At 55.3% G+C, this 25672-nt stretch overlaps 1 protein-coding gene across 1 annotated transcript in view; it reads left to right on the forward strand.

Annotated features, from left to right (window-relative positions):
- Positions 1-1693: 1693 nt before the first annotated feature.
- The window catches only part of Grik3 (glutamate ionotropic receptor kainate type subunit 3), a 213346-nt gene continuing 189367 nt past the window's right edge, over positions 1694-25672 (forward strand). Inside the window, exon 1 of the mRNA XM_046418816.2 lies at positions 1694-1843. Within this exon, the coding sequence (XP_046274772.1) occupies positions 1729-1843 (115 nt within the window). The 5' untranslated portion in view covers positions 1694-1728. The remainder of the gene's footprint in view (positions 1844-25672) is intronic.

Raw genomic sequence — 25672 nt, forward strand, 5'->3', positions numbered from 1 at the left:
AGTGATATTCACATCCCTGCACAAAGCCAGCCCCGGTCCTTTGCTCCCAGGCAGGAAGGGAAAGAAAGAAATGGCAAAATTAACAGGCAGTTTAGCGCCCGACGCATAGTATATTTGTAAGAAAATTAAAGATTTGCTCTTCAGATGTTGGGGGCCATGCTCTCACCAAGACAGCTGGCAAATGGGAGAGATTGGGAATGATGGACTAGATCAAATTATTTAAATGAGAAAAATAAATTCACACACAGCCTAGCCGCTGCTCAGTGACAGATCCGTTTATTTATCTACTGTATCGGCACCGCTTTGTCTCTGTCAAAAAGGTCATTAAACTCGCCTAACTGCGTAATTCGCAGCCTCCTGCTCCAGCTTCGCTCCGCAGCCCTTCTCTTCCCTCGACACCCAGCTCCACTTGAAAAAAAAAATTTATTATTGCTAATAAACAACATTTCTTTTTAACCCTTTCAACTTGCTCCCCCGCGGGTCCTGCTCCGTCCCGCGGAAAATTACAGTTTCTCCTTATTGTTTCTCAGTAGGATTCGGGGAGGGGGCACCAGCCCCTCTCGCAGAGTTGGGGAAGAGGGCTGAAAAGCAGTGGGCTCCAACTCTACATCCAGGGGTTTAGCAGTCTTCCTCCGCAGCCCTGTAGCGGCGGCGCGTGGTCAAGTCCTGTCTTCCACGCAGAGGGGCTGACCGGGTCTCTCACCCCTTCCGCAGCTCCCCTGGCTCAGCGCGGACAATTCTCTTTGAATTCTATACCCCCAATCCCCAGGCCCCAGGCCCAACCCTGCTTCCACCAGGGACGGGGCCAGGGAAGGAAATCGTTCTCGGAGCACTCTCTGGCCACCGCCGTCCAGCCAGCGCGGGCCGCGTGGGAGCTGAAAGGCGAGACTCCGCAGACGGCGGGCTCCCGGTCTCGCTGCTCCCGGCGGGCGCGTCTCCTCCAGCTGGTCGGGCCGCTGGGCTGCCGCCGTCTCCCAGCTCGTGGTGCCAGCTCTCGCGCTCCACGCCTGGCTCCCGGGCTCTGTGCCCTCGCAGTTGAAGGGACTGGGGGCGGTAGGGCGGATGGGGACGTCTGGGAAGCGAGGAGAGTCCTCGTCCTCCCGGCGGCCCCCCAAACCGGGTCCAGGGTCCCGTTCCCCGCCCCCTCCGCAGGTGTGAGCGCGCGAGTGTGTGCCTCGGCGAGTGTGAATGTGAAGTGTGTGCGCGGGGGAGTGCGCGGAGGGAGCGCGGGCGGCGGGCGGCGCGGGAGGCGGGAGGCAGGGCGCGGGGGAGGGGGCTGGGAGGGAGTGTGTGCGCGCGTGCAACTCCACTCCGGGGCTTTGTGCGAGCCCGGGCGATAGCATCGGCGGCGGCTGGAGGAGGAGCGGCCCGAGACGCGTGCAGCCCGCCCGCCAGCGCCCGGCAGCCGGGGCAGGTGGGAGCCCGCGCGGGAGCCGAGCCGACGCGAGCCGGAGCCGGAGCCGAGTCCGAGCAGAGCCCGGGCGGAGCCCAGGAGCCTCGCTCGCGGGCAGCCCGTGGGCGGTAGCCAGGCGGGGCGGGCGCCGGCGGGGCGGCCCCCCAGTAAGATGTGCGCAGCGCCGCGGGGCGCCCCCCACTCGCAGCGGCACTCGGGAGCCGGGCGGCTGGGCCAGGCGGCGCCTCGGGGGCTGCTGCGCGCCCGCGCCTAGAGCTGCCGCCCCAGGGAGCCCGCCACGGCCGCGCCCCGGGCACGCTCGGCGGCGCCCAACGATGACCGCTCCCTGGCGGCGCCTCCGGAGTCTGGTTTGGGAATACTGGGCCGGGCTCCTCGTGTGCGCCTTCTGGATCCCAGACTCGCGCGGGATGCCCCACGTCATCCGGATCGGTAAGGGCTCCCTGGAGCCGGGGGGTCTCTGTGCGCCCGGGCGGGGGCGGGAACGGGGGCCTCTGAACGTGATCTCTAGAGATTTTCCCAACCTCTCTCCGGGCTGGCGGGACCGGGTAACCACCAGGAGCTCGTCATGGTGAGGACAAAGTTCCAAAGCCAGGGCCACGGGCCTTACTTATTTGGGAGGAGGCAGCCGGGCCGCGGCGGGCGAGGGGCCCTTGGCGCGCTCCTGGGAGGTCAGACCTGGTGGAGTGTGGCGAACGGTTCCAGTCCCAGCCCGAGACCCGGGCGAATTTTGCGGCGACTGGCAGCATGACTGGCCGCAGACCGAGTTCTGGGACTCGGCTTCTCCGGGTAGTAGGAGCCCTGGGGAAGGCGCCAACTTCTCTCCTCTCCCCTTGCCGCTCCCCGCGGGCCCCTCGCCCCCACCTCGGGCACAGCTCGAGCAGCCGCGGCAGGGGCGCAGGGTACGGATTCGCATGACGAGGGAAGCGGGTTTCCTCGCCCAGTGGCCGCCCTCGGCTTCGGTGGCCCCCGTTCAGCGCTGTGGCGTGGGGCAGGGAGGAGCAGTCTCCCGCCAGACACTCCGGGCTGTCCCTGGAGACCCAGGCCTTTTTCTGCCGGGGGCAACGAAGGTGGGGGGAAGGGAGCGACGGAGGCCGCCCAGCGCAACCGGGAAGGCGAGCGAGGGCTGCGAGTGGTTGTTAAAGTTAGCCGAAATCCCTCCGCAGCTGGCGGCGGCTGGCGGGTCTGCGCGCGGCTTTCTGGGGCTTGGGCTTCTCCGCGTCTCTTTTCGCCAGAGACTCTTGCTCGGGCTTTAACTTTGTTGTGGCCGCCCGAGGCACCCTGCGGGCAGCGCTCTGGGCTGTGCGGTGGGGCCCTGCGTGTCCCAGGCCAGCCGACCCGCAGGATTGGGCCCGGTCGTGCCACCGGGGAGCCTCGTCACCCTGGGCTCAGGGCCGCCAGGCTGGAAACCTGGGCCGCCTGGGTTCCCGAGGAGCCACCGCCAGCGTCAGGCACAAGGTGGGCAGAACTCTGTCCAGCCAAGGCCACCTTCCTCCTCTGTGGCGTTTCTCCAGGCACCGACTTTGGGCTGTCAGCCGCGCGAAGGGGATGCAGGGAACCAATGTGGGCTTGGTTTCCGTACTTGAGGTTTTCCTAGTAGGAGGTCAAAAACCTCAGAGGATCTGTCTCCTCCCTGGCGGTCTCCCATGAGCTAGACCCTTTTGAACATCTGGATGCGGGTAGAGCACAGTGCCTCAGCTCTGCCCAAGCTGTCTTTCACTCCTTGCTTGGGACCCTGGCAGGCAGACACCCAGAGAGGCAGAGAAGGCCAGGCACCGTTGGGGACTCTGGGGACAGCCCTCATGGTCAGGCTTAACCCTTTGCGGTCCAGGTTGCTCCTGGCAAGTCGAATGTCTTCTGTCTCCATACTTTTGCCTGCCCAGCACCCAAGTCATCACCATTCCAGGGGCAGGCAGCCCATTAACTATGGACCAGAAGAAGGCATCCCTCTATTTTTTTGAGGGTCCTTCATGATAGGGTATCCTTGGGAGAAAAAAGGGGAGCCCCTGAGGATGCGATATATCCATCCCATGGTTTGCAGGACCCTCTTCCATGGTCCCACTCTTCCCTCTACTGGGGTGGGATAGATGTACTTGCAGCCCACCCTCAGGGATGAAAGTCTTTGGAGACCTAGAGAGACAGAAGCAGGTGAGGGCAGCCCAATGGGGGCAGAATGATGTGCCCTGCCTTGCCCCTTCTTACTGTGAAATTGAATAGGTCTGGGGGTTCCTTGCCACCATGAGAAGCCCATCTTTAAACCTGCCCGCCCTTTCTTGGGTTCAGCATGTAATAATGCAATTAGAGGATGGCAGAGCCCTCCTCTCCTCTAATCTTCTTCATATTAAGCCCCAGGATTAATTAGCGTGTCGGCCCAGGCCATTTATATCCAAGAGCCCTGCCCCATTTGATTCCCAGCCCAGGGACCGGGGTGCTGTGCGGTTGCCAAACGTGACCACTGGAGCTGAGCCAGCTCTGGTGGAGGATGGGAAGGCTCTGAGGCCTCTGGGCTTCTCTGGAGCAGACTAGGGGCTGGGCTTCTGACCTTCTGAGCTTGTGCTTGAACCCCAGCTGGAGCCAGAAAGCTACAGTGGATGTGGTGCAGGGAGAGAGAGAGAGAGAGAGAGAGAGAGAGAGAGAGAGAGAGAGAGAGAGAGGAAATTTTTCATGCTGAAACCCAAACACACCGCCTTGGCTGGGCCAGTGCCATCTCCGTTTTCCCATTCCTCCCACCCCTGGGATCTGAGGGCTTTGGCTGGGCTGCAGGGATTGAGGTCCCGGATATTGGGCTCTGGAGCTTGCTGGGTGCTTCTGGTTCCCAAGCCTGGTGCAGGCACTGGCTGAGCTTGGAGCTGAATCCTTCTCCAGCAGCCAGGCGTCGCTGAGCACCGGCCCAGAGAGGGTTTACCTGCAGGTGCAAGATGGGCTCTCTGGGCTGGGGCGCACTGTACCCGCCCCCTCTCTTTGTGCCTCTTTTGGGGTCTGAAATTTCCTCTTAGACAAGGAGATGGATGGCTCAGCAGTGTGACAGAGTGTTCAAACAATCCGTCTTGAATAGATGAATTGCATTGCTCTGTCTTTTTGTAATTGTGTCTATCAGAGGGAGAGGTCAAGGCATTGATTGCTTGGATGGTTTGCAAGTAACAAAGGAGAGTGAGGGAGAGAGCGAGGGAGAGAGAGTAATTGGATTGTAGTCTGCGGAAAAAATGATCATTGATTATTTTATATGAATATGTGGAAGATGTATTCTGTGTGTGATTACCAAGTGTTGCTCATTGAAGGTTTGCAAAGCAAATTGTTCAGCATTTTATTATTATTATCATCGTTATTATTGTTTGGATGAATCCTGGTCTTAACTTATAGAAAGCGGTTTAATTCAGGGTCCTTTCAGCCGAATGGGCTTTCACTGACCTCCTGTGGGGACCTGGATTTCCAGGTTTCATGACCTAGAAGCTAAAGTGGAGGGGGCACTGGGCTTGGAGGCAGGAGCCCTGGATTGTCGGCTCTGTCTGCTGCTGGTTTGTTGGACCACTTTGCTCAAATCACACCCTCCTTCCCACCTTGATCCTCAGTTTCCCCATCTAAACAATTTGGTTGGCCTTCATGGTTGGCATATTCTATGGGTTCCGAGTTCCCTTGAGCACAGGCTGGTGGGAACTCTGTCGTTGTAGGTTTCATGGTTAGATCTCCCCTAAGATTACAGATGTACTGTAGGATTGAGGGTCAGCCTAGAATTTGCAGAGGGGACCAGGCAATGATGGCAGCAGCTGGGGAAGCCTGGCCAGCCTTCTGTGTGAGGAGGAACTTGGATGGATGGCCGTGATCTCCAGCCAGCCAGTGGGGAAGTTCAAAGCCAAATGACTGCAGAGACATAAAGCAGGTGTATGTGTATGGGGGTGGGGTGGGGTAGGGGAGGAAGGGCTGGCCCAGCTCTGGGCTCTCAGAGCATCTACAGAGTAGAGGTAACTGCATGGTCCTGAGCTGCCTGAATGTGTGCAGACAACAGCAGGTGGTCCCAGGGGAGTAAGGTCCCCTCCTTCAGAGTTCTCAAACTAACCCCGTCTGCAACTCCTCTGATCGGTGCACTCAGGTCATCCCGAGCGTTTGCCTCTTGAGTTTGGGAGCCACTGCATGTAAAACAATGAGAAATTTCTCGGTGACTAGTGATACGCTGAAACATCGCGGCCATGTGGGAGCAGACAGCCGCTGAATGAAGATCAATAGGGTTTCCCCCCCTGGAAGTAAATAGCTTCAGACAAGACCTGGGAGTGGCCCGAGGGGCCTTCGGAAGCATTAACTTGAGGAATTTCTGCCTCCACTTTGCAGCCCAGCTGCTCCTGTCAGCCGGCTGGCCGCCTCCTTCAGCTGGAGGTTAATTTCCTCTTGCTGCTGCCCTGGCATTGCGCGAAACCGCCTTTTGACGTCAGGATGACCTAGGGTTTCTAGAGGTGCTTTATACAGGGTGAGCCGGCACCCTGACCGGACTCAGCTTTTCCAAGGTCACCTGTATCCTTGCAGCTGGCTGTGATGAGCTGGGTGCGAAGTCCAGCCTGCTGTGCTGTGTGGAAAGGACTAGGAGGGGCTGCTCTGCATTCCTCACCCTCCAGGAATGCTTTTAGGATCCTGCATAGGGCCTGTGGGCCGCCTTCTTAGTCCCCACATTCCCACAGCCAGTCTGTGTCCCAGTCCTTGGACACAGAGCCCCTTTCCTCTGGGAGGGGGCACAGATACTCTTGTGGGCGGGCGAACAACTCCTGCTCTCCTGAGAGGTGCACGTCTCCTGCAGGGGAGGCTGCAGGCAGATTGGACGGTCTTTTGGGGGAGATCTGTGGGTGATCGGCATCTGGGACTGTGTCTCTGACCCTCTGAGGCCAGGCCTCCTCTATCCTGTCACAGTCAGCTGCCCTCGCCTCTTCCTCCTGCAGCTGTGGCCTGATCCCTGCCCTGCTCCATCAGGACCCTTCAGAGGGAACTGAGAGCTGGTGCTTTTTCTCTGCTGGGCAGCACAGAGGACCCAGGAATCCCCCAGGCTCTGCCTGGCAACGTGGAGGATTAATGCTCTAGGAGCAGGGCCCTTCCCTGGGGCTAGCCCCCAGCAGGCCCTGCCCTGTCCTCTCCAGGCTGACCTGGCGGGGCCAGAGCTCTGGGGTGGATGTGCTGAAGTCCTGGTCCCAGTGTGGAAACACAGCTGATGCCCCTGGGACTGGCACCTGGACCTTGGGCTTGTTTCCTGTCCTCCCTCTTGTGCCAGGTGCTGATTCCTCAGCAGCAGCAGCAGAGGGCAGTGTTCCTGTGCTCGCAGGGCCTTCGAATCTCCTGCCTGGGGCCCCACCTGGGTCGGGAGCAAAATCCAAATAATGAAACAACAACAGAACCGTGGCCCCAATTTATTGAGCGTTTATTAGCTGTCTGGCACTGTGTGTGCTTAGTGCTTTTCAAACAGTGACTAGTAGTGGGGGTGAAGAGTTAGTGCCCAGGAAATGCAGCATTTTTCTCAACATCTTAGGAGTCTTCCTAACTGCTAATCTGCTTCTTGCAGATGAGGAAACTGACTCGTCCAAGATCACACGGCTCATAAGTGGCGGAAGCAGGAGAAGAACCGTGTGGTCTGCTTGACTCCAGATCTGGTGCTGTTAGCCTAGTGGCTCTGTAGTCTGAAGTCAGAAAGCAACAATTTATAAAGGGGCTAAGGGCAGCTCGCCTGTTCCCACAGTTCAGGTTGTTGGGCCTGGTCTGGGCCGGGCGCCGTCACGTTTAACCCCATGAATGCCAACTTACAGGGTCAGGCTGGCCACGGGGCAGGTTTATTTCCTCCAGGGGAAAGGCACAGATGGTGTTCCCACCCTTCCTGCTCTCTCTCTCTCTCTCTCTCACACACACACACACACACACACACTTCCTGCCCGCTACCTGGGCCTGGCTTCTGGACTCTGCCCAGAAGTCCTAAATTTAATCCAAGACCTAAATAAAGGCTGGATTCTCCCTTGCATGGGGCCAGTCCACCCACAGAAATCCCTCTGCTCTGAGGTCCCTGGGAGCTTCCAGGCTGTCCTCATAGGCTTTGTCAAAGCTCTGAAACCCAAGGGCTGTGTTTGTGGCTCCCCCGCCCTTCATCCTTATCATTCATCCATGACCTGGGGAAAGAAGGGGGCTGGCTGGCGAGTGGGTTTCCTTTGTTCTTCCCTCCCTCCCTCCCTCACCTTTACTTTCCTGCCCCGAGGGGTCCCCTCTCCTCTCCAGCACCCTTTCTAGGCTGATCAGTTTTATGGTCATTCTATCTTTTGTTTGTTTGTTTGTTTGGTGCCAAGGATTGAACCCAAGGGTGCTTAACCACTGAGCCACATTCCCAGCCCTTTTATTTTTTGAGCCAGGGTTTCTCTAGGTTGCTTAGGGCCTTGCTAAGTTGCCGAGGCTGGCTTTGAACTTGGGATCCTCTTGCCTGGCCTCCCAAGTCACTGGGATTACAGGTGTGGGCCACTGCACCCGGCTGGTCATTCTATTTTTAAGAAAGAGTGACATAGTACCTTCTAAACTAAGCCTGCCTGGCCAGGGATTGAGGCTGGTGGGAAGTGTGTGAGGGTGAGGCCTGAGGCCTGCTGACACTGGGCCTGGACCCTGTCATTGTCCCACAGGTACCATGGTTCATTCAGTAAGGAGACCTCGGTGCAGCAGCCTGCCCAATTCACCCTTACCCAGGCCACCTCTGCAAGAGCAAAAGCCCTTCTCCGTCCCCTTCTCCCAGGAGACAAGGGGAACCTGGGGTAGATGGTGGCGGCCAGGGTCAGAGCTGTTCCGCAGGTGGGGAGACTGAACTGCTCAGTCCCTACAGTGGGAACAGATTTGGGATTGGCATGATCAGAGGGACCCGTCTTTTTCTAGGACCCTCATTTCCCTGGTGGTAAAATGGGAGCAGTACCACCTGTCTCCTGGGGTCACACAGATCTGATGCCTTTTCAAAGAAGCCTAAACGTGGTGCCAAGATAAGCATTTCTTCTTGATCCTGGAGCATGGGCAGGATTTTAGGAGACTCTTATATGGTGGTGACCCTGTGCACCTCCTTACATCCTGGCCCTGCTCAGCTCTGCTTCTGCTCTAGGAGTCGAGCGAGCTTCCTTCTGCTTTGCCGGGCCCCAGAGATCGAGTTCTAGCCGGGAGAGGTTTGAGGAGATGAGACTGGATGAGGGCCGCAGGACCGGATCCGAGGACAACAAATCATTCTGATTTTGCTTTTCTTTCCCTTTCTCCACATTCCACAGCCACCATCCACAGAGCCCATGGTGTCCCAGGTCCCTCCCCTTGCCTCCTTGACCTTTAAGCCTTTGTGCTATGCCTTCGAGGTGGCTGTGGTTAGGCCGGGGGTGGGTCGGGGCTTGCATGGCACCCTTGTGCAGCACGCCACGTTTAGACAGGGTGCTGCCCAAGGGTGCCATGGCTCCCCACCTCTACCAAGAGGCAGAAAGTCAAACAATATACATCATGGTTTCTAAGAGGGACTTTTTTTTTTCCTTTGTGTCATGTCTGAGTGCACATGAGATTTTTGTTTCTTTCTGGGCACCTCCATGTAACGGCCTTGGGCGTGACGAAATGCAGTGGGGTCTGCCTTGGTGTGAGTCACATGCATCTGCGGTGTGACCTTGGGCCAGTCACTTGCCTCTGAGCCTTCCTTTCCTCTGTGAGATACGAGTCTCAGTGTTGGGTGGAATCATACTCTGCTGTTTTTGACCTGCAAAAATTTTTGTTTGGTTAAACCTTAGAGTATCTATCGTCTGTTCCTAGAGCTATCACGAGGATTAAAGGAGCTCAAGTACAGACAGCTCTTTGTACAGAACCTGACGTTTAATACATGTTAGGAGAAAAAGCAGAGCTCCCCAAGGTGGAGGCTGTGTCTCTGCCTGCAGACTCCGCGCCCCAGGCATCTGCATCTCATGTGCTCTCTGCTTTGTGCCAGCCCTGGCGCCCGGGACTCCGTGCAGCTCACTGGGTGGCATTGGCTCATGGCTCACATACCCATGTGCCCAGGAGCAGAATGGGTGGATTCAGCAGCTGTGCCAGACATTGGAACGGGAGAGGCGCCCTTCCTAGGATGCTCCCGGGCCACACACCTGAAGCCAGGGTGTGTGTGTGTGGGGGGGCTGGTTCATTCCCGCATTTGCAGTGTTTTCCCTGAAATGCACGTTACAAGTGTTCAGAGCTGGGAAGACCCTGGCAATGGGCTGCTCTTGAGGGGTTGGTCTGGGGAATCCTGACTGACCAGCCCTTCCTGGATCTGGAGTTCCGTCTGGTTTCCTGGGCAGGCCAGCCCCGTGACCTGAGAGGGTCTGCGGCTGGAGGCTGGGCTCCAGGGAACAGACATTGCGGGCTCTCCTGGGAGACACCGGGTAATGAGGCCCTGGGCAAAAACTGGGGAGGAGAGAGTCCCCATGGTGATCAGATAGTTCGGAGATAATGAGATGGAATGAGATCTGGGAGGAGTGGCGGGTTTCCACTCCAGACCCTTGGGTGCCACGCTGGATGGTGGTTAAAGAAGGCAGAGGGGGGAAAAGGAGCGAGGAGGAGCTGAGATTGTGGTTTGTATGGAGAGAGTTCCAATCCATAGGAGACAATTAAGTCTTGCACTATTAAAAGGACTGATGCAGACAGGCTGCTGATAGAAGGGGGTTTATAGAGTTCTCTGAACAACTGCAGGGCTCTTTAAATATGGGAACGAGGGAGATGTCTGCAAAGCCTTCCTGCATCTGCTTTGCAGAACTGAAATATGCTATTCCAAAAAGCTGCCCAATTGGGCGGAAAAGCAGGAGCGGGGAGCCAAGGACTTCCCAGGGCTCCAGGCATCACATTTCCTGTCTATGGCGAAGAATCACAGCATCCAGGCTGCAAAGAACCCCAGGGGTCATTCTAGGCCTCTGGATCTCCAACATTAGATGCATCAGAATCACCTGGAGGGCTCTTTCCAACGGAGATTGCTAGAACCCATCCCTAGGGCTTGTGATCCCGTGGGTCTGGAGTGAGGCCTAAGAATTTGCATTTTAAATGGGTTTCTTAGATGGTACCATCACTCAGGTCAGTGGAGGCTACAGAGGCAGGTACCTACCTGTGACAGGAAGCTCACCCCTGTGAGGCCCTGCTCCTTCTTTATAGTAAACGTGCTGACCCATCCCCATTTTGGTGGTGGACTTTCCCTTAAAAAAGCTGGAGTCTGTCACCTGCTGTTCCAAGAAGACACTATAACTTGGGTGTTGAGATTGCAGGTTCCAGGATCCACCTGCCTAGGCTTGGACTCTTACTCTTTCCCTCCTGGCTGTGTACGTTTGGATACATCACTGAACTTCTCTAAGCCTAGATTTTTCTCACCTGAAAAATGGGGACAATGGCAGACTTCACTCATGGGGTCACTGTGGGCATGAACCTGTCTGGTAGAAAGGACGACCTCAGAACATTTTAGCAACCTAGCCTTGTGGGTAAGCTCACAGGCTCTGGAATCCAACAGCCTGGCGCTGAAGACTGCCTCCGCCAACCCCCATCTTATGATCTTGGGCAAACTATTTAATGTCTCAACATAATAATGATGACAGTACCTGCCTCGGGTGGTTGTGTAAGGACTGCATGATTTGGTGCCGATAGAATGCTTGGAATAGGATAATGGCAGACACTCAATAAATACTACCTGTTATTCTTACTCTTGTGATTACACGGCTCCCTTATTCTGGTTGGGTTATGGGCCTGCCCTGTAGCCTTGCAGAAATGTGAAGACATCTTTTTGTACTAACGATGCCCAGTGCCGCCAGCATGGTGTTGACAACTGACCGTGATACCGCTTATTCATCGAAACCAGTGAGATCATCACCTCCTCAGATCTCAACTTTGGTCTCTAGTTATACAACCCCAGATTATTTCAGGCCTTTTGTCACCATTGTATTCTATTGATTTATACTGAGCTGGTGGTCTCCTGAGGTCATGAGGTCTTTTCCACGGACATCACCACTGATCTGAAACTTCTCTCATCCTCTTGTTGGTAGTTGATCTTTTGAGCCTAAAGGCAGGACCTGCCATTTATCCATTGAATCTTTAGGCAGTTGTTCTTGTTCATTATTTCAGGACGACTAAAGCCTATTGTCCCCCTTGCTCTGTCCTTGGAAGGAAGGCAGGAGTGGCACTTTCTTCTCTCCCCATTGCTTCCTTCCTGGGGTCTGCGGGAGCGAGGGTAAGTGGTGTGGCTGGATCTGGGAACCACGTTCTGAACAGGGGAGTTTGGGGGGCTCCCCATTTGGTTGGGCACGCTTTGTGCCATTCTGGGCTTGGGGTAGACATGTCTCCTCTCCTTCAGCTCTGTCATAAACACATCAGACAGGAAGTGACCATGTCACCGTCGTGGATCTATCGAGTGGTCTTGGATGCTCGCTCGGTCTTGCCCCTCAGCCAGCTGCACAGCACCGTGGTCCCCTCATGCCTTGGGCCTCAGGATCGCGTGCTCGCCATCCCTGGACTCAGCACGGTCCCTCCTTGCCTCACGCTCTGCTCTCTGAATCAGCACCCATGGCCGCAGAAGGCTCTGCCGCTCCCTCACACTCTGGGCCTCTGCCCCGTTCGTTCTTCTTCCTGGTCAGCTGTCCTCATACTGAGTTCTCAGCAAACGTGTCTTCTCCTCCGGGAAGCCTTTCTGACCTCCACACCCCCTCCAAGCCCCACAGCTCCCTGAACTTCCCTGGCTCTAGCCCTCGCGGTGCTGATACCCATGGTCACCTTAGAGATGGGCTGTGTGAGAGTGCAGGCCTCGGCTGGCCTGGCCACCACTTCTCCAGTGTCTCCTGCCGCCCATCAGGGGTGATTAGTGGGTATCGCTGGATAGACGAATGCATGGATGACCATCGTCCTCTAACGCCAGTCCACCCCACTGCCCTGTCATTCAGCTCGGCACTTGTTCCGTCCTGTGAATGAGGATCCTGTGAACTTCCCACTACCTGGGCTTCTGCTGTGGATGATAATGGTGTCCGTGGCACCCTCCTGACTTGCCAGGTGGGCAACTTCTGCCAAGACCCCTCCCTTCCAGACTGTTGGGCAGAGCTGGGCTGTCTGGGGGAATGAACCCTTCTTTCCCAGGCCTGGGGTTGGCTCTACATCCACGGTCTGGCTCACACCACGTGGGTCTCCTTGGGAGTCACAGCTGCCTACGTCAAGAAGAAACAGGGAGGAGATCATGATCTTCCTCCTGCCTGTTCTGATGTCACCTCCCCTTCCCACGTGCCCCTCAGCATCTCTGCTGCTCCCTCTGGGAGCTCAACCAAGGAAGAAAACTTCTGCTGTCTCATCCTTAATAGGCTGATCACTCAGGACAGCTGTCAGGCAGAGTGTCGCTCTGCCACTTGCCCTGCTGCCCGCCATCGATCAGGTCTCCTTTTTTCCTGTTTTCGTCACATCACCAGATCCTGCTAGGATGTGTTGACAACCAGTCTACACGACAGCCTTGGCGTGAAGTGGAGATGTTGCCCATCATCCTGGAGATCCGGGCTGTGTGGACCATCGACCTGAGCCATTTAACTCTGGGAATGTATGGGTCATCCGCACTGGTTCTGGGGAGTGTGCACACGTGTGTGTGTGTGTGTGTGTGTGTGCTTGTGAGAGGTGTCCAGATGGAAGTTTGCAAGTTGGGGCTCAACAACTACTCTTTATCCCAAGCCTCATGAATGAGTACAGCAACTTCCCTTTGGATCAATGGGAACAGTGAGGACTTGAATGCCGGTCCCCAACCCTGAGTGACTGGGCTCCTGTGCAGGGTGGCTGTGAGCGAGGGTGAGGGAGGCTTACAGTGGAGACCTGAGCTTCCTCTTCTGAACATGTCAGGACAGGACTCTCCCCCCTCCCCGGGCCAGGCCCTCCCCCATTCTTGCTCCCCTCCCTGGGAATCAGATGACACCGCGTGAGCAGAAAGAGCCTGTGAACTACATGGCCATTTTTCCTGCCCAGTTTAATAGAGGTGACAGCCGCCTATTTTACTTGTCTCGTAACATTGAATCAGTAAATAAAATATGAGTGAACTCTCAGGTTTTGCTGAGTTATGGCTGGTCCATGAGGACGGAGGGCTGGGGGAGGCTGGAGCAGGGAGATGGAATCCATGGCTTCCTGAAAGAGAAGCAGAGAGTGGTGTCTTCCTGGGGAATCCAGGCAATCTTCTAGTGCTGGAAGAAGGCAGGCAAGGTCATGGTGCTAGATGCCCTGAGTCCACGCAGGAACCGGATGCCAGCTGAGGCACCCCAGACAGGGCAAGCACAGCCGTACTGCCCTCCAGTCTTTCTGAGCAAAGGCCAGGATATGGAGGACAGAAAAGGAGAAATGAGGGGTGCCATGATCCTTGGTGAGTTGTGGGCAAAAAAAAAAAAAAAAAACAGACAAAAACATAGGTCCCCTGGTCCCCAGTCTATTAAGAAAGACTCACCTGTCTTCCTGTTACACAGACACACAAAGGCCTGTACATATGCGCTGCTTTGAAGGTTTAAATTTGCCATCTTAAAGAACCAAGTAGACTAGACTGTTCCAGTGTGGACAAACACCCACGAAACGTTTTTCCACAAAAAGAGGGAATACAAGTTGCATTCGTATGTGTTTACAAAACTCACAGATAACGGATCACCACGTGCGGTGAGTTCCCTGGGAGGCAGGGAGATAAAGGGTCACCCTTAACCTCTCCGTTCAGCACCACGGAGAGCAGCCGGGCTTGGGGTGGCCCAGCAGCATCTGCATGCTGACTCTTCTTTCTAGAAGGGGTGATGTGGTCCTTGTAGGGTCTTGCTACACAGGCGTTCTTTTTCCAAAAGCTATCCTCCCAAGACTCTGGCAGCGCCCACTGGACTGTGATCTTTAGGAGGCACCCAGTAGGCGCGGAGGAACTGTCGCCTGAGCGATGCTTGGTAGAAGAAGATGAAGTTCATGGATAGAATTTTCTCCTTTTCTCCGCCCTCCCACCCTTCCACATAAATTGTTCTTAAATCTTCGGTGCCTTGTACGGCTTGTCTGCTAGGGAGCAGTAGCAGATGACAAAACGAGTGAGCATTCCATTGTCAGATATCACACCTGATGCCAGGCGTCTTCGCCGAGGTTGTCAGCATCATCTCTCACGTTGCGTTTGGTAAGGAGGCTTCTGGAAGGTATTTTTATCCTGCTGAACGTGATTTCTTAAAAGTATTTTCTGTGTTATTATTTCCCGAGCCGTGGAGCCCTGCATGCCTATAATAGAGCCGTATTTTCTGCTAATAAATAAAATTACTCCTTGCTCAGGTGATGGAAATAAATGTGTCACAGCTTTGTGGCATTCCCCAAAGAGCCTCAGCTCCAGGTGCTGCACCACCTGGATGTGTCTGGAAGCCTTGGACGGGGTGGGCCTTTGCAAGGGCCTCTCCCAGGCCGGAAGGTTCCGCCATGACTTCTGCCCATCACGGGGAGACGGAGGGCTGCCAGGAGACACCTGGGCGAGAAACCAGAGGGCCAGGGGCTGCAAGGAGCGTCCGAATGATGGGCAGAGGAATTGGCATTCACCTCTGAACAAGGAGTGAGCTTTAGGCCGATGGGTCCCAGGGATTTAGGAGGTAAGATGATGGCATCTTGGAGTCCTGCAGCAGGGAGAAAGATCCAGAATGGGCAGGGGAGAATGGGCTACAGGATCTACAAAGTCAGGGCTCCGCCAGGGGCCCTGGCCTGAGATATCTTAGCATGAGGAGACTGGGGGCTTTTTGCTCCTTTTCTTGAGATTCAGAGAATTAGAGAAATCTGTTTTGGAAAAGTGGCTATTTTTATGCTGTTTGTAATTTTGTGTTTATTTCCTGTTTTTTTCCCACGTGGATTGTGGGCTGACTCATTGGTTCACCAGACGGCGCCGGCTCTGTGGACCGCAGAGCGAGGGGGCCGGGAGTGCAGGGGCTGGGGGAGGGACTAGATGGCATCCGGGTACCTTGGGAGGGGCCACCTTCAGTGACAAACTTGATCCCTGAACATTCAGCCTGCGCTGTTCAGACCAGAGCCCTGCACTTGGCTCTTCCTCATTTCCCTGTGTCTCTGGGGGAGAGATGGGGCTCCCAGAGGTGAAGAACAGAAAGTTACCTGGTTGGTACAACAGGGAAGCCATCTCATTTCCTTCCACCTGTGGCTCCTGCCTTCCTCCTGCCCCTGCACCTTCTCCATCCCTCCGTCACTCAAGTCCTTCTGCAAGGGTTCTTTACCAGTGGCTGTCACCCCCATCCTCAGCCCCGCCCCCCGTAGGACTCCTCTTGCCCGGTTCCTTCTCGGCAGACTTGAACCCAATCATGCACGTGGGAGTAAGGAGGAAGAAGTGGAGGCAAAGGTTAGTATCCAGTTTCTAAGTCTCCAAGAGACATGATTCCATCTCCTTTTTTGAGAAAGTTCTTCTTCCGAGCTCACTCAGATTCTTCCTGCTGCGATGCAAATCCGTCTCCTTCATGACACGCTGTGGCCATTGCCGGAGGGTGGGAAGCTCTAGCTTGGGAGTCCTTAGCTTCAGGAGCTTTTCTTCTCAGATCTGTAGCAAAGAGGCTCTCAGACAATTAAACTGGAATGGCTACACTTTCACTCACAAGGGCTTGGGCAGATTTATAATATTTTCTTTTTTAAAAAATTGGGTTTTTTTCCATGGAGACAATGATTTATGAAATAATCAATTTCTTTATCTACCTAATACATTGGAGCGATCCGTCAGCTCAGGCATCAATCTCCCCCTGAGCCCGGGGAGGGCAGACAGTCTTTGAGCCTGATTCATGGAGCACCAGGAGGCTTCTCCCTTGAGCTGCTTTGCTCCTGGAGCCTGGATTGGAGGCCTGCGGTGAGGAAGGGCTGGGCTCTTCTTCCCCTTCCTCCGTCAGAACAAATGCTCCTGCTCTGTCCTCCTCAGTCCCCATACCTGCAGAGGAACAAGGTGCAGAGAGGGCTGTCCCTACTGCGCAAGTTTGGACTCTAAGGGCCAGAAGGATGCTCAAAGTCAGGAACTTGGAGACACGGAGTCAGGAGTGGCCATCTCTGAATCTCCAAGGACTGCCGTGGGGGGAGGGAACAAACCTGGCCTCGGGGTCCTTTATAGATTTGGGGCGATGGCCCAAGAAGGCAGATTTTGGCTCAGTCCCAGCTCTTTCACATTTATGATCTGAAGATCCAGTAAGATGCCTCAGAGGGCGGCAGGCTTCCTGTTGGGGAGCCGTTCAAGCCTGGCCAGAAGCTACAGAGGAGCCCTGGATGCCGCTCACTCTGGAATTCCAGGCATGCCCAACTGTGCGGCTAGAGACGTTGTAAACAGCTAGGTTTTGAGTTCCCTGAGAAGGCCAGGGCTGCGTCTGCTCGGGTTATGCAAACCCCGTGAAGGCCAAGCTCCACGTGGCGTGCTGGTTGCAGGGAAGATGCCCGGCCCAGGATCCTGCATCACAGCTCATCCTGCGGGTCAGCAAGGAAGCTGGCGGCTGCAGCCCGCTCTAGGGGGGACTGTCAACCTGTTGGGTGGCATATGGGCAAACTTACCAAACACCGGGTCCCATTTAATGTGCATCTCTCTCTGAGGCCGGCAACTTCTTTTTGCAGAGGCAGAAACTGGTATCGGAAACAGACAGAAGGTCCAAGGTCACGTAGAGCTGGAGCTTGGCCCACCCATCACGGTGGTTCTGTGCTCAGGGCGTCTTTCCTGGGCCAACCCTGTGCCAGGTGCTGGGGCTTCGAGGGTGAGCGGGACAGACACGAGGCCTGCCCTCATGGAGCTTAGGGTCTGGCAGGAAAGACGGACACCAAGGCCTGTTAATGGGGGAGGTGCAGGCTGTCGAGTGGCATCAGGAAAGGCCACCCTGAGGAAATGGCTCTGGGGCTGAGTCCTAGAGGTGGAGAAAGGGCCACTTGGCTGAAGATGATGAGGAGAGGGCAGGGGAGTTCTAGGTACAGGGAGTGACAAAGGTGGCGTTGGAGGTCACTTTAGAGGAATCATACCAGACTGTCAACTCTGTGGGTCAAGCGTGGCCACGTATCGGCCATTTCATTTTTCCAGCGAGTGTTTAAGGAACCTGAGGATGTCCACTGTGAACGGTGGGAACAAAGGGGGATGTGGAGCCAGTGGCCCCGGGGGTGGTCCCTTGGGAGGACCGTGTGAGTCTCAGGATGGAGGCTGGGCTTTATTCGATGGGTCCTGGGCAGCCACAAGGGACAACAGGAAGGACAGTGGTGCAACCCCATTGGCACTCCTGAGAGCCACCCTGGTAACTGTGACATGACTGCAGGGGGTAAGAGTGGCTGCTTGATGACCCAGGTGAGGAAGAACAGCAGGCGGAGGCCAGAGCCGAGGGTTGTTCCGAGACCGGGGACACCGTTCCTGTCCTGAGCTCTTCCTCTTTGCCCTGAGCTGAGCAGCAGGGCCTGGGCCACAGCGTGCCTGAGCCGCCCCTTCCGCGAGCCCCGCGCCTGTTTTCTGAGGTCTCCATCGACGCTGTATCTGTGAACCCAGCTGGAACGGCAGCCCCATGTCACCGCTCCCCGATTTGACCAGAGAGCCCCCAGCCTGTTCTTCCTCCTTGTACCTGAGGGTGGGCGCTCCTTGGGTGTCCTCTCACAGCCTGCTCCGTGGGCAGCCGCGGCCTGCTGCAAGTCTCGGGTCCCTCAGACACCTGGCAGGGGGACCTGAATAAGGACATGAGAGGGACTCTAGCTCTGCCCAGAGGTCTGAGGGCTCAGGAGCTTGCTGTGGGCTGAGCCGAGCCCCTTTGCCCACTGCGGGTGGAGCCGCCTTCCTTCTGGGTGACAGTGGTGGAAGAGGGAGACCTCATCCTGCAGGGAAGGTGCGGCGGGGGCCATCGCTGGGACAGGAGTGGCAGCCCCATGCAGATCTGATGCCACTGTCCTCTTCCCTTCTTTAAACTTCCAGCCTCATCCGCTGACGCAATGTTACTGTATCAATAAAAACAACAGCAGTGACCCATTTAGGGTTCACCATGTGCCAGACCCTGTGCCAAGGCATCTTTTGGACATTCAGCCACTCGGGACTCTCAGCAAATCTAAGACTGTCCCACATTATAGAGGAGGGAGCCGAGAGCTTGGGATGATGGGGACAGAGAGCACTGTATGGCAGTTTCCTGATATTAGGATGTTGCTGTTATTGTCACCAACAGCAGCTGCACTATTGTTTTAATTTTTTTTGAGGCATCATGATTTTACTTATTTATTTAAATTTTATTTTTTAAGTTGAGAAATAATGATTGCATATGTTACGTGCTCATGGGGTGCAATGTGATGTTTTGATACTTGTTGCTGTTGCTGTGTTAAATAACGGGATGCAAACACAGATCACAGTGGCAGCTGCTCAGGAAGGACCTGTTGAGTCTGTTTACATGGCAGAAAATCGGGTGAGTCGGCTGGGTTCAGAAGCCAGCTTAAGGAAGGGCTCTTTTTTTTCATGATTTATTTATTTTTAATTTTATTTTTATTTTTTTATTGGTTGTTCAAAACATTACAAAGCTCTTGACATATCATATTTCATACGTTTGATTCAATCGGTTATGAACTCCCATTTTTACCCCGTATACAGATTGCAGAATCACATTGGTTACACATCCACATTTTTACATATTGCCATACTAGTGACTGTTGTATTCTGCTGCCTTTCCTATCCTCTACTATCCCCCCTCCCCTCCCATCTTCTCTCTCTACCCCATCTACTGTAATTAATTTCTCTCCCTTGATTTTTTTTCTCTTTGCCCTCACATCCTCTTATATGTAATTTTGTATAACAATGAGGGTCTCCTTCCATTAAGGAAGGGCTCTTCCTGGCTCCCTGCTGCCCAGGGGCTCTTGCTTCCATTCCCACACCCAAGGCCCCTTCCTTCTCCTCCTGCCTGAACCCCACAGCCAGTGCATCTGCATGCTCTGGACTCCTTAGGCACCATTTCCCAGCTGTTGCTACTATTGCTGGGACGACCCCATGCCCCTCTTTGGAGGGGCGGTGCTACCGGACACTGATCTTTCAGGATTTGGCACAGGCAGTGGGGACCGCCTAGCCCGCTCCCTAGCAGCCTTCAGTGATCCCATGGAGGTCTGGCTCTTTCTACCTCTGGGGCTTTTTTTTTTTTTTGCGTGGGGGTACTGAGGATTGAACTCAGGGGCACTTGACCACTAAGCCACATCCCCAGCCCAATTTGGATTTTATTTAGAGACAGGGTCTCACTGAATTGCTTAGCACCTCAATTTTGCTGAGTTTGGCTTTGAATTCGGGATCCTCCTGCCTCAGCTTCCCCAAGCCTGGGATTACAGGTGTGCACCACTGCCCTGGGCACCTCTGGGCTTTTGCATTCTGGATCCTGCTTGGAAAGTCCTCCCTCTTTGGCCTCCTGCTTAACTTCTCCTTCCTGCCTCCAGGAAGCTTCTTTGAGGTACCAGGCAGCGGGTCAGGACCTCCCTGAGCCTCCCGGGAGCCCTCCCCTGGCCCTGGGTGGAGCAGGCTCTGGGCTGCAGCCACCTCCTGCCCTGCTCCTCCCCATCAGGCCCTGGAGCTCAGAGTTCCTGAGCCTGCGGACCTCCTGTGCTTGCCTAGGGCTGCTTTCCTTTTGTTTTTAAAATATATTTCTTTTAAAAATAAAACAACACGGCACCTTTTGATGGTTTATTCTCTTGAAGACAAACCCCTATGCTTGAAATTCAGAGATTTCTCTATGAGAATTCTATTTCTCAACTGTGCATCAATTTAATTTTAAGTCGAAATAGGTTGTTTTTTTAAAGCCGAGTCAGCCAACACCTAGCAAATTGGAGCTTTTGCATATGATCTTGGGTTTCCAGCTTCTCTTAGCACATTCTCCCATGCCCCAGTCTCCACCCCTCCTCAGAGTCTTCCCCATGCCAGGGCTCTTCACTGTTCTGCTCGTGTAGTTATTTTCTAGAGTTCAGAGGGGAAGGGGAAGGGTTTTGGGTTCCAGTTTATACTACTAGGGGGAAGCAAAGGAAAGACTAAGGGGACTCTTCATTTCAGTTGTTTTCCCTGACTGGTTCTGCTTCACCGTTTCTTACTGGCTGTCGTAGGCTTGAGTCCTGAACCCCCTGTGGACAAGAGGCTCCCAAGGCGGGAATCTGGTCTTCTTCCCAGTTTGATCACAGTAGCTATAGTTCACTGAGGCCTTTTCTGTCTCACCCCTTGCAGTCAAGCTAGGTGAGTGCAGGTACTGCCACCTCCCAGGTAAGAAATCTGAACCTTAGGTGAAGGTACCCAGGCAATAAGATGACTTGTCCAGGTGCCACCAAGATTGGAACGCCAGCCCGCCTGGCTCTACCACGATTCCTCAGGGTATTCCCACAGGCTGCCCCAGTGAAGCCCAGGGTAGGGAGTTGACAAGGACCTGGAGAGTCCAGTTGAATTCCAGAGTCCCAGAGGGAGTGAGCCAGGTGGGAAGCGTCCGCCCTGGAGATGGGTGGCGGCACGTTCGGGATGCCCCTTCGGGATGCTCTTGCTGCCTCGGTTCCTCACCTAGCTGACTGCGGGCTGCTGTGGCGGCTCTCTGGGGCAGCATTACCCAGAGTTAACACCAGCCGGGCAGAAAAGCTGCTGTGAGTCCCCCTCACGTCGCCGTGTCTTTGAGGCAGGAGGACGTGGTACAGGCATCAGAGCTCAGCAGGGGCCCTAGAACGGCCTCTGTCCTTGTTCACTCCTACAGTGCAGCGTCTGCCTGGCCGCAGGGCCATCACTCCAGCACAGTCCCAGCAACTAATTGGGCCTGGATAATAGGCCACAAAACACGCGCCCTTTCCCGTGGCTCCCCTCCTGGGCTGTCGAGGAGGAGGAGGTTTTGCAACAACCACTGTCTTCCATGTGGGCTGGAGCCGGGGACAATGGTGGGGGGAGGCAGAGGCTTTCCCCCCCAGCTCAGATGGGCACAGGCTGCGGGTACCCTTGCTCTGGCCAGGTTGTAGGCCAGGGGCACCTATGGAGAACATGGGTGTCCCCTGCGGATATGGTCAGGAGGTGGCTGCAGAAGAAAGATTTATCAACAGTCAAAGCCCTGGCTCTCCAGCCTGGAACAGTGTTTGCAAATCTTGCCTCGCCCAGATCCTGAGATTATGTCACCCGCCTCTTAGAGCCAGGTGGCGCTGGGATCATCCTGGGAGATGACTTCTTTGTGGAACCTCCAACTTCCTGTGCAGGTGGATTGAGGCCTGGGTCAAGTAGGGGTTCTCACTGTCCTGTCATTTGGGGCTGGCTCTGCCTTCCTGCCTGCTGGGGTATGCTTTGGGAAGACGGGTTATCCTCCAAATCTAAACTCGGGGATCCCGAGACTCCAAAAAGCCTCCAGTTTGGGATTCTAGACACCTGGACTTTCTGGACTTAGAAGCAAATCCCTGGATGGAGGTGGTGTGCCCTTGGCTGATGGTGAGGGAGGTCACAGCAGGGAGCTGGCGGGAGTGGCCTGCTGGCACCACCTGGGAGGGTTTGGGGCCCACAACTCTGGGTTGAGCTCAGACCCTGCTCCACTGTGGGATCTGAGGGGTCTGGGTCCCTGGAAGTGACCCGGTCTGGAGAGGTCAGAGGCTCAGCTTCTTGGGGAAGTGTCTAGGTGGCACTCCTCCTTCTCAGCACCCAGGGGATATAATGTCTCCACCTCCTGGGAACTTAGAACCAGCAGAGGAGAGGACCAGGAGACAGGCCACCGCCCCCAGGTCCCGTGCTCCTTTCCCAGCTTGAAGTGACACGTTCTGACATGGCGGGAGGCAGGGCCCTTATTCTGGGTGGACTGCAGTCCTGCAGTTGAGAGGAGCCCACCCAGACAAGGGTGATCCTCTGCCACCTGTCCCCCAGGGTCTCTACTGTAGCACACAGTCCCCAGGGAGACGTGGCTTCTCCTTTCTCTCCCACCCACAGCGGACAGAACTCTCTTTCCTCATTACCACAAGCCAGGGGACAGGCCAGCACTGAAACCGAACAACAACAAGCCACAAAGAGGAGCTTGGCCGGAACCAGGGAGTCTGGCCAGTGTCTGCCGGGGCATCTGGGCTCTGCTGTGTAACCATTCCTTTCTACTCTCCGCCCCAGGAGATGACACCGCTGCCCCCACCCTATAGCTGAATTCGTGTCCCTGAGAGATTCAAGGACTTGCCCTGTGGTTGAGCAGCCAGCAGGCCACAGGGCCATGTTTCCCACCTGGAAGCCAAGCCTCAGAGCCCTGGCCCTTGGCCATTTCACTCGGGGACATCTTGAAGTAATTAGAGAATCTAAGTGGTTTTTTAAAATAGCAATTTTTTTTTCCTGATTTCTGAAACTGCGGTTCTGTAGAATCCGGATAGGAATTTCCTGGGCTTTGGAGTGTCTTGACTTGGTGACTTGGAAGATGTCTAGACAGTTTTTTGACCGTGGAACCGGTCAGTGTAGATGCAGTCTCATTGAGAGGGAAAAAGGGAGCCAGAGAAAGGGAACCTGTGATTGAGAAAGAGACACCCAGAAACAGAAGGGGGGGAGAGAGAGAGAGAGAGAGTGAGAGAGTGCTAGAGAGAGAGGGAGCACGCACGCACTCACAGGAACAGGGAAGGGAGGCAGATGGGTTTGGTACTGGGATGACCCAACTTTCCAGTGCCTCGTGGGGCTTGAATCACCCTCATAGTCAAAAATGGCAGTTTCAGGTGTCCCTGAGGCCGCCTTGCTCTGATCTCTACCTGTGTTTCTGGCCTCCCTGCCTGTCCCCAGCTTCCCAGCACAGAGGCCACTGTGTGTGTTCTGTCTCCCGTCCGATGAGCGCCACTTATAAAATGGCCACCTGCACAGAATAGAGCTCGGATGGTCACCCGGTGGCGTTTTCCTGGAGGAGCCAGTTCACCTACCTGGGATATGTGTGGAAAGATCTCCTTGCTCCGTTCACACGTGAAGCAACGTCTTAGGTCTGCAGAGAAGGGGCTCCGCAGGGGAGCACACCTGTGTTTGCTGGCTCTTGGGGGCTGGTCATCCTGCCTGGTTTCTTTCCCTTCCTTCTGTCCCTCCTCTTTCTCCCTCTGTCTCCCTCCCTTCTCTCTTTACTTCAATAAATATTGGTTGAGCACCTACTATGTGCCAGACACAGTAGTACCGGGTGCTGGGTATAGAGTGATGATCAAAGAGATAAGCCCAGGGGACCCCATTGCTCCCAGTGACCAACAGTAAAGGACGTAGAGGTGAATCTCAGCAAACGCAGAAAGTAGCTGGAAGGCCACTTTAGTCTGGGAGCCTCTGAGGAGGTGGCATTTAGCTGAGGCCTGAAGAATGGCAGGATCCTGTCTTGTGGAGAAAGCTGGGGGAATATTCCAGATGGAGGGAGCTGGGTGTGAGGCCTGGGGGTGGGCAGGGCTCTGCCTGGTCAAGAACAATGCCCAAATGTCTGGGGCGGGCCTGGTGTGCAAGCCGGTGGGCTGTGGCCTCCTGCCAGGCCAGGAGGTGGTTCTCCTAAGCCCTGCTCTGCTCTCTCAGGAGAGATGGCCCTGCTGTGCTCGCAGGTGGGCTCTTCTCCCCCTGAGGCAGTGGGTGTCTGGCCTCTCAGGCCTGGGCCTTATCCTCCTCTGCCTTCTGTGGAGCTGTTCTCATGACTGAGGCCCCTCCCCACCAGGGGCCTCCCCAAAGCTGGTCCCAAGTATGTGCTTGGTACAGACATGGGGTGGCCAGCAGGACACCTGAGGAGCAGGGAAGGGGCTTTGCTTCCAGAGGGATGGCCGTCTCCTGGCTGCTCCAGCTTCCAGGTGAATAAACCAGGGGGACCTAACGGTGCCTGCTCATTCCTAGGGCAGGTGGGGAGGCCCAGGTTTTGATTGGTTCCCTCCATGAAGCCTGCCAGTTTGTACCTGCAGGTGGCTCACACATCTGGAGAGAGCATACACACTCATCGGAGCACCCAGCTGTTTGGAGGACGGGACACGGGCCATCTGGTTCAAACACTGATAAATTATCCAGCACATGTTTGCTCATGCCTGGGTCTGGGCTTGGTGTTTTGGGGGGGCTCCGGGAAGGGAAACCACTGTCTGCAGTAATGGAATCCTCTTCAGGCTGTCCTGGTCCCCACCCCACCCCCAGCAGTTAGCATAGTGGGCAGGGCAGGACCCAAGATCCCCAATTTACACGTGAAGAAACCGAGGCCCGGTGAGGTCCTGTTGCTTATTCCAAGTCTGACTATAAAAGCTGGATCCGGAAAGCCGACAAGATGGCTCTGGATGGGAATCATCCCTTTGCCTTTTATTTGCTCTGTGACCTTGTGAGCACAATGCCCGCCTCATTTTTTCCTGAAAACACAGGAAAATGTGGTGACTGTCAAAATGCTGAGCTCAGGGCCTGGGAAACAGTAGGTGCTTAGTAAATGCAAAACTCCCTGTGCTCTGGCCTTGGCCTCTGGGCCAGGTTGCTTCTTAACACTCCCCCCACCTTCCCAGCCTCCTGGGGTCTCGGGTTCATCATCACGGTGACCTTGCACAGGAAACGTCTTGATATTTGCTGCCAGGTAGACAAAACATCTGGAAGATTGGCCCATCTTTTTTCCCCTCCATCCAAATGTTTTGGTGTCATGAAGATAAAGCCACAGAGATGTAACTGCCAGGGCCCAGTTCCCAGAAGGCCATAAAGCACGGCGATCCTGCCTGGCCCTCCGCGTCACCACCCCGCAAAGTGCTCCTCGCATCCAGCACATGGTTATTTTTTACGAAATCGCTGAACTAGCCATGTTCACTGTATTGATCAATAAATTACTTTGATGAAAACTCAATAGGCAGGGCCCCCCGGCGCTCATTCCCACACAAAGGAAGGGCGTTTACGCTTCTTCCCTCTCTAACACCTTGGTGCCGTCGCCATCCCATTTTTCTCCTCCGTGTACCCCTCCTGGGGTTGGGGGTGGCTGCTACAGCCGGCACCTGCTTAAATAGGACTCTTGAGATTTCTGGGACCAGGAGCAGGACTCTTCTGGCCTAGGGCCATGGGGACTGGATGGAGGAGAGCTGATCCGTCTGCCCAGGCCTTGGAGAGCACTTCTGCTTTCCAGGGCCCACAGGCGCCCTGCCCGCTGCCGCTGGATATGCTCCTTAGGGATGCCGGTCCCTGCATTAGCAGCCCCGCTGGGGAAGTGGCCACCAGTTACAGGGTCGCCATCTGGCCTGGGGGAACCAGTATAGGCCCGTGTCTTCCTTTAAATTTGGCGTGTCTGTCTGTCCTCCCTCCCTCCCTCCCTCTGCTCCCTTCCTCCTGTGTGTTCATGGGTTTGGAGTCCCTGCTCCATCTGGCGGCTTTTCACGCGAGATCTTACTGAATCCTCA

This window comes from Marmota monax, unplaced genomic scaffold, assembly GCF_021218885.2.
Source record: "Marmota monax isolate L192 unplaced genomic scaffold, Marmota_monax_Labrador192_F-V1.1 WCK01_AAM20220418_F8-fsc00008, whole genome shotgun sequence".
Classification (NCBI taxonomy): Eukaryota; Metazoa; Chordata; class Mammalia; order Rodentia; family Sciuridae; genus Marmota; species Marmota monax.